Source organism: Lycium barbarum, chromosome 7, assembly GCF_019175385.1.
Source record: "Lycium barbarum isolate Lr01 chromosome 7, ASM1917538v2, whole genome shotgun sequence".
NCBI classification, from domain to species: Eukaryota; Viridiplantae; Streptophyta; class Magnoliopsida; order Solanales; family Solanaceae; genus Lycium; species Lycium barbarum.
In genome coordinates this window covers 88,974,508-88,982,962 of record NC_083343.1, presented here as the reverse complement: position 1 = coordinate 88,982,962, position 8,455 = coordinate 88,974,508, and the positions used below count along the sequence as shown (strand labels likewise).

Below are 8,455 nucleotides of genomic sequence, written 5' to 3'. Positions count from 1 at the left end.
TAGGTTGACGACAAGGACATTTTAAAGCGAATAGGTAAACAGAGGACATTTTTATACCAAATCTGATAGTTCATGCCTTCTCCAATACAACATGTATCTGTAGCTGCTACACCCACTACGCTCGACTTAAACTATATATATTTGTACTAAATTCACATTTACACACGAAATTTTAATAACCACGCAATATAACTTAATTAAAACCCTAAATTTGTCTCTGATCCTAGCAAATATCAGTTAGACGGGCATGAAAGAAAGAAAAAAAAAGTTAGGGAAGACCTAAGAGCAAGAGTATGGCAAATTTACCAAGAAAATGTTTGACAAATTGTAATTGAAAAACCTCAAGACTCAAGATCAATGCAAGATACTTCAGCTCCTATTATCTATTGTCAATAATAGTGTTGTTATCATATAGTGGCAGGTCCTACGTATATCGCGCCGCAACAGTTGGGAATAGGAATAGCTATCACCACTTCAGCTTAGGTTAATAATGTAATAGAAAAATCGTAGTGAAATACCTAGATTGAAGCTTTGATTTTGAGTTTTTGGATTGAATTATACGCTGCTTTATTGCGAAGAAACTTATTCCTAGACTTCAATATACCACTTTTGGGTTGGAAATCAATAAGAAAACGTTGTTTTTGATCGCATGGGACCTCGGAAAGGGACCTTTAATGGTTGATTTTCGTGATTTTCGTTTTTTTTTTTTTTTTGAATAGGGGGACCAGTGGGGAAGAAGGAGGGGCTGATATATTCGACTTCTTTACACTTTGGTCCTTTTACGCACATAATCTGTGCGTAAAGCCTATTTACGTTTTTTTTTAATGGGTTATTTTAATTCCAAAAATTTATTTTTGGATTACAAAAGTCTTGGGCTTCAAATTTACCAAGAAAATGTTTGACAAATTGTAATTGAAAAACCTCAAGGCTCAAGATCAATGCAAGATGCTTAAGGTCCTATTATCTATTGTCAAAAATAGTATTGCTATCATATAGTGACAGGTCCTACGTATATCGCGCCGCAACAGTTGGGAATAGAAATAGCTATCACCACTTGAACAATATTTGAAGTTGTCGTTGGGGGGAAATTTTTATGAAAGTTCAAGATTTGGGGAAAAAAAAAAGTTCATAATTGAAATTTTGAAGAAAAAGAGAACACTTGAAATACGCATCCAAACCACTACAAAAAATTGAACTTGGAATTTATTTATTTATGTTGCAAATTTTGCTTGAAGAACTCAAACAAAAACCAATTTCAAAATTTTATTTGCTAGTGAAGTTCAAAAATTCCACAAATAAAAAACCAACAAACTGCTCACTACAACAGTTTGTGGGATTAAGGATGTTGTACTTTAGAAAGAGATATTGTACTTAATAGTAGTAGTATATTTGTAATTTTTCCATTTGGGCGAAAATGTCAAACTAGTTTTGTCTAATACCTTTCGTAATTCGTATTCCTTCGGTGTCGTACGAGGATAAGAGATTATAATCACGAATAAAATGTTTAATTATTTTACTTGCATTTGTTAGAATTTTTAATTTCGAAAATTTCAATTATGAGATTATTTATATCATAGTTGTGATCTTTTTGTGGGATAACAATCTCGAAATTACTAATTTTAGGATAAAATAAGAGGGGTTGTTTGGTTTAGAAACATGCTATCACATATTAACCGGAGTAAATAACCACGCTATTTAGTGGATATATTTTTTATTGGTAGATGATTGATTCATTGGACTAAAGATGTGATATTCGAAATATAATTAGAATGTGTGTTTGGTTTAAATTGATAAATTGAGATAAACTTTTATTTTTAATTTTAACCTTATTATTTATTTTTTTAAATGTGGGAGGAAAGCTTTGGAAAAGAGCAAATATGTTATTTTATTGATTTATCCCCAGATTATTATCCCAAATAGAATGTAGTATAAAAAATTATACCACACTCTATGTGCAATAATATTCGCGGGATCGTTAATCCTAAAATAGAAAATTATAATCTCTCCGTCTCAATTTATATGACACTATTTTTTTAATCAGTCCCAAAAAAAATAACACATTTCTATGTTTAGCAACAATTTTACTTTAGAATTTTCATTTTACACTTAATGAAATGATTTCTAGCCACAAAAATTATTTGGCTTGTTTAGACCACAAGATTCAAAAGTCTTCATTTATTTCTTAAACTTCGTGCCCAGTCAAACACCCTCATATAAATTGAGACGAAGGGACGAGTAGCAAATATGGGATAAAATATTCTCAATTTATTCCCAAATTATAATCCACCAACCAAATAACCAATAAAAGTATTTGACCTTCTCCATATCTGTTCTCCCAAAATCTTTTTAAAAATTCAAGATTTAAATTAAAAATAAGTTTTGTCCAAGTTTATCAAGTTTCAATCAAACATATATTTATAATACATCTCGTAAATATTATTTTTAGGTCCAACATACTAAGTATTTGTTAATAAAAATATATTCACTTAATAATTATACCATTATTTAATTCTCATGTTCTAATTTCAATATAGCTTGTTCATAAATCAAACTAAACCTTTCAAACGAGTGGCCTCATTTGACTTTTCCATGTCACACATAGGTGGGCTCAAATTGCCGCCTTTTTGAAGATTCGTTTCTACAATTTGACAACTCGTTTGATTTTCTTGGAAAGGAATAGCCATGTGGCTATTTTTACTGACATTTAATCTTGGTTGGTTCCAACTAACACGCAAATGTATATGGTCGATAAGTAATAAAATGATAAGTAGAGTATCGTTTCCAACGAGGACTTGTGATTTTACAATTTATGAAATCAAAAAATTACTGGTAATCTATTCAAGAACTTGTAAGAAGTAAATATAATAACTAAACTACTAAGACAATATAAAATAACAAATAAAGAAAACGAGAAGAGTTCAAGGGAGCGTGAGATCTTAGGGTTACGGTTGCTAACTGAGTATTCAAAGAAATTTGCTTATTATAACTCTAGTTTACTATGGTTGATATTATTTTGCTCAGGAGGCATCCTCGACCGTCGCCTACCCCAGCTATTGAAACATCTATGTTCCCATTATTGCTTTTAATAATAAGGAAGCATGTATAACTCTTGTATCGAATAAGCAAGGTGTACTAATTAAAGGTCTATAACTAGTCAATCACTTGCTAATTGTAAGTTAGTCAGAATCGTTGATCAATGCCGGACAAATCGACGAATCACCGAACTTGCCCTATTCATTCCCGTGTGCTATCTAAACCCCCTTGCAGAGTTTAATAGATATTTAGATAGTTCGTCCCTCTATGTTAGCTACTCATAGAGATAATAGATGAATGATTGAGTAAGCAAACCAATTAAATCAAAGAATGGTGATAAATAATAGTATAATCAATTCATATCAAACTGCAATATTCATGAGCACCACGACCCTATGAACTAACAAATTATAAGAGAAGAGATCAAAGAAAGCTTAACATCGATGATGCTTGCGCCGTCATTTGAGCCCTTGTCGTATCTCCCTCTTTGAGACAACTTGTCTCCCCTAGAACATGACTTCCCCCTCTTCTCTCTTCCATAAAAAAGGTGGACAACATGTATTTATCTTTGCAGAGCACAAAGTAGACTCGAATTGGCAGAAATTTGTGAAGCTACGATGCATGGGAGGACTCCTAGTGCAAGGCGACTGTGTATTTTTGTTGTGATCTTCTGCAGCTCAATTTTTGTGAAGGTACGATTTTATGTGACACTTTAATTTTTTAACTGCTTTTCATGCGTACTTGGCCCTCGAATGCTTAGGTCATTCCGAACACTCAAGAATGACTTCTAATCACACTTTAGTCATATCACCTCTTTTTGCATCAAAATATTAACTTGCTATCAAATCATAACCTACACACAATAAACACACATATCAAGTATAAAGTGGTTGGAATGTACTTAAAACATAAGTAAAGGATAATAAATGTGATGCGTAAAAACATGTACTTCTAGACACCAATCAAGTCATAAAATAGTGTCTAACCTAAATTTTGTTTATTATGTGAAACAGTTAAATTGTAAAAATTGGGTCATAAGAAATGTAATCAATCAAAATCCAATTAATCCTTTCATGGTACGAACATAAAGTAAATAATGTAAGAATAATAAGTAGCTAAATAATCAGATCGAGATAATTGAAAATATGAGTTGGCCTACTCGGATCGGGTAGAGTGTCAAGTGCCAGTCACATAGTTCTGTGTCATGACAATAAAAAAAGCTGATGTGATAAACACTGATATACATGATATACACATTTCGCTTTAAAAGTTTTCTAGGCATAATTTTTTACAGGAGACAAGTCAAAATCATTTTTAATCTTCGTCAAATTTTGTATATAGTATCTTCCACGTATTTTCAACCAATTCCAACAATATCCATTAACACCTATTCAATCCAACAAAAAAATAAATAAATTGTTTTTCCTTTTTTCTTGATTTTTACAACTTCTCTTCTTTAATCTGGGATGAAAATGACTATATTAATTTTTAAAAGGGCATACGTTTCTCAAGAGTGATATTAGGAGGAGAATCTTTAAAATCTCATATTGTCTAGTTGGTTTTCGCTCTATACAGTGTCAAAGTTTTTGCGCTTCAATTGCTAAATATATTCTTCGACAACAAATATACCAATATCAATTGAAGATTGTACATAGGTGTCAATATCCCTTTAAATATTGTATGGGTCATTTGCACTTTTGGCCCTCAAGGCAAATAATTTTTTCATGCGACATAAGTTTATATTTTTACATTATAATATCTCACAAGTTATGTCGAAAAATTTATGTTCAAAATCGAATTTGAAGGGAAAGAATTAAAGACTAGCCCATTTGAAGGGAAAACCATGCAATTGCTTCATATTGTAAACATCAAATTTATGCTAATTGGAAAGTGTAATTGGGTTTCAATTAATCAGGCCCATTAAGAAAGAAACACAGACCGGCCCAATTTTATAGACCTTAAACCCTAGCATTCTAGTCGATTCATATTCCTCATAAACCCTCCTAGTCTCTCCCCTTAGCATTCCTTCCAAGGAAACAGAAGAGAAATGGGTGGTATCGATAGTGAAGTGGAGAAGAGTGCACAAAAAGAAAAGGAGCAGAAAAAGCTGTTGGCTTTAGCTCCTATTGCTAAACCTCTTGCTGGCAAAACACTCAACAAACGCATCTTCAAACTTGTTAGGCGAGGTATTACTTAAACCACTCTCTCTCTCTTTCAAATATGTGTTGAGTTTGGTACTATGGGCTGAAAGCATCAATCTTTTTCTTCTTTTAATTCGGACTTCCATTATGGGTGTGGTTGGTATGACAGCAAGAAAATATTTTCCGATGGTAGGTGTGGGATAGGGAGGTGGGGTGGGGCGGTGGGTTGGAAATGCCTGCTGTGTTTTGATTGATACGGAAAATGTTTTTCCTCAAATTTTCCGAAGATGTTTTCCAAGATATTTAGTGCAAACAAAGGAAAATAGGAAAACGTTTTCCGTCATACCGAACACACCCTATGTTTTGTCGATAAAGTACCATTAATTGAAAGAGCTATATAGTAGATGTTTGAAAAAGTTGTAGTTGAAAAAATGTTTGTTCATCCAGACAAGAAATGATATTTCTTTTTTACGTTTTTGTAATTTCCAAACTGAACAAGGTTGATATTGTTGTGTGGTTGATTAATTGAACTACGTTATTGTGGTCTCAGCTGCTGAGAAAAAGTGCTTGAAGAGGGGCGTTAAAGAGGTGGTAAAGAGCATTCGACGCGGTCAAAAAGGGTTGGTCAACTTTTCTTGGCTTTATTTCATTTAAAAAAGTTTAATCTGTATGTTGATTGGTATTATGTGTTATATTTCGCGCTTAAAGTTAGATGAATTTTTTGTTTATCCTAAATCCAATGGCAAATATGTACCAATGATCCCTCTAACATGTCAGATAATGATTTTAATGTCTCAAGGTTTTGCTTTAGATTACTTGTATGCTCTCATTTACGCAATGTTACTTATGGACAGGGAAATAAGGAAGAATGTTACACTCATGGAAATATTTTCTCTCGGTTATAAGGGTGGAGAAATTGGAATGGAGGAACTTTTTCCTCTTATTTGCTGTTTCTCAGTACACATATTAGAGCTATATGACTTAAGGGTTTATTTCTGGCTTAGTGCATCCTTCGTTTTGATCTGAGTGAGACCTGCATTTAGATAGTATGACTTGGTAACTATATTGCCCCTCTACCCGGGGACTTGGAATGAAAATTTATCTACGTAAAAGAACTTTGGATACATTTGTAGATTCACTTATGTTAGTAGAGAATGGGAAATATGTTGTGATAAAATATATTGGGGTATATGTACACCTTCAAGCTGTTCATGGGAATCACTCTGCTTTTATATCGACATTGTCTAATCATAGCATGTAATCAAAGGTTAACTTTTCTCAGCAGTAAAAATTTGCTTATGAATAATGTAATTTAATTACCTTGATATGAATTTTGTCTGCACTGTTTTCAGCCATGATACTGAACTTGCACAGTTGCTATGAACATTTGTGCTTCGGCATATAAATTTACAAACAGCATATGTTGTTGATTATGGATTTTCCACATCTCTCATCATCTATTTGTTTTTGGTGATCACAGTGTGTGTGTTATAGCTGGAAATATATCTCCTATAGATGTCATCACCCATGTTCCGATCCTATGTGAGGAAGCTGATATACCATACATCTACGTTTCCTCAAAAGAAGTAAGTTGAATTTTCATGCTATTATGTCAAATACGTTTTCTTTCTGTTCTTTCACTAGTTACTATTCGCTGCTTCCTTCAGCTTTGTACCTGTAACACTGGCTGTATTATAGTGCTTGTGTATAATCCTTTTCATTTTGTGTCCCTCTTTCATATCGTACGCTTCTTTGGCTCCGCGAGTTCTTGTCAGGAAGCATTATACTTCTATTGCATTCTTTCCTAGACTACTAGGATTTGTTGGCCATCTCAAACTCAATAATAAGGCTGTGTTTTTTATCAGAATTTAAATCACTTGGGGTGTATTCGGTACGAAGGAAAATATTTTCTAGGAAAATAAGTGGGTTTTTTTTACTTATATTATTGTGTGCGATACATGAGCAAAAAATATTATCCTAAAGGGATTTGTGTATAATCTAGACAAATACTATGGGAGGTAGGGTGGGGGGTAGGGGTGAAGATGAGGTGTATTGGAGGATGGGGGTGAAGATGAGGTGTATTGGAGGGTGGGGAGGAGAGGACACAATCAATGTAGAATGCCACTTATGGAACTTGTCCACTAAGGAAATTATTTTCCTCATTTTAAGGAAGTTTTCCTAGAGAAAAATGAATTCTAAAAATTTTGACCAACCAAGTATGGGAAAAGTGGAAAATGTTTCTGGAAAATGTTCTCCATATCCAACACTTAGTCATGTTGAATTATTACAAAGGCGCTGTGATGCATGCTTTTTCCGCTTGCTTTATCTATGCCATGCACTATGTTAGCTACAAACTTTACGTGGTCATCAACTCTGTTTCAGGATCTTGCAAATGCCGGAGCCACCAAGAGACCAACTTGCTGTGTTTTGGTGCAGACAAAGCCTGCCAAGGGAGAACTTAGCCAGGAGGATCAAGAGAAACTGAAAACAGATTATGATCAAGTTGTATCGGAAGTTGGTGAAATGGCATCCTCGATGTTCTGATTATCAACATTATGATGTTGGAGTTTGTACCTAATTCCCTAGTACTCAACTTTAGTAATGGCTCTAGTATTAATCTTTTCAAGCTGAGCTGCGCCTCTTCTTTTTTTCCATTTCCCGTCTAAATTCTGGAACTTCATTCAAAGGTGCTGCTATGTATCCATATCCAAGTTTTGCTCTAAAGTGTGTGACTTGTTGCCATCAGCATGAAGTAGATAACCTGTAAACAACACATTGTGCAATGGATAAAGCAGCAGTGTGACAATTTAGTAAAATGGGATCAGGGAGGATGATTGATAAACTAATATATTTATAGTCCCTATAACAAATACTGGTTACGAAATGAAGCGAAAGCTAAAGTTGAAGGATTTTAACGTCTTATACATGAGGAACGAACAGTGGGAATGAGATAATATCTTTGCTGACATTTGTAATGTGTACGAGGCAGCAGCCATAAGAAATGTGTAAAATAATGGGAATAGAATTGAAATTTGAAATTATAGGAAGTGTTAGTGTATTATCATATATTTCAAAGAAAAGGAAAGAGTAGTACATAATAGAGTAAGTTTTTTGAATTGACTTTTATATAGAGACTCAACTTGGGAGTCACTTATAAAGTATGTATACACTGATTATTCAAAAAAGGAATTCTCCCTCAATTGCAAGTTATAATAGTCTCTACAGTAGTATTCTTTTACATCTCAGTTCCAAGTTATTGCTCTTTAGTAACATGCATCCTC

At 33.5% G+C, this 8,455-nt stretch overlaps 1 protein-coding gene across 1 annotated transcript; it reads left to right on the top strand.

Moving 5' to 3' along the window:
- Positions 1 to 5,028: 5,028 nt before the first annotated feature.
- LOC132603537 (H/ACA ribonucleoprotein complex subunit 2-like protein) lies at positions 5,029 to 7,898 on the top strand. Its single transcript, XM_060316645.1, has 4 exons — positions 5,029 to 5,219; positions 5,725 to 5,794; positions 6,655 to 6,760; positions 7,557 to 7,898. Exons 1-4 carry the CDS (start codon positions 5,081 to 5,083, stop codon positions 7,716 to 7,718), a joined length of 477 nt encoding a protein of 158 aa, XP_060172628.1. The 5' UTR covers positions 5,029 to 5,080; the 3' UTR covers positions 7,719 to 7,898.
- The last annotated feature ends 557 nt before the right edge of the window (positions 7,899 to 8,455 follow it).

Excerpts from the sequence above, each read along its gene's own strand:
- LOC132603537 (XM_060316645.1), top strand. The coding sequence starts at position 5,081 with ATGGGTGGTATCGATAGTGAAGTGGAGAAGAGTGCACAAAAAGAAAAG. Across the intron at positions 5,220-5,724 it reads CTTCAAACTTGTTAGGCGAG|CTGCTGAGAAAAAGTGCTTG; the intron begins GTATTACTTAAA and ends TTGTGGTCTCAG. Across the intron at positions 6,761-7,556 it reads TCTACGTTTCCTCAAAAGAA|GATCTTGCAAATGCCGGAGC; the intron begins GTAAGTTGAATT and ends ACTCTGTTTCAG.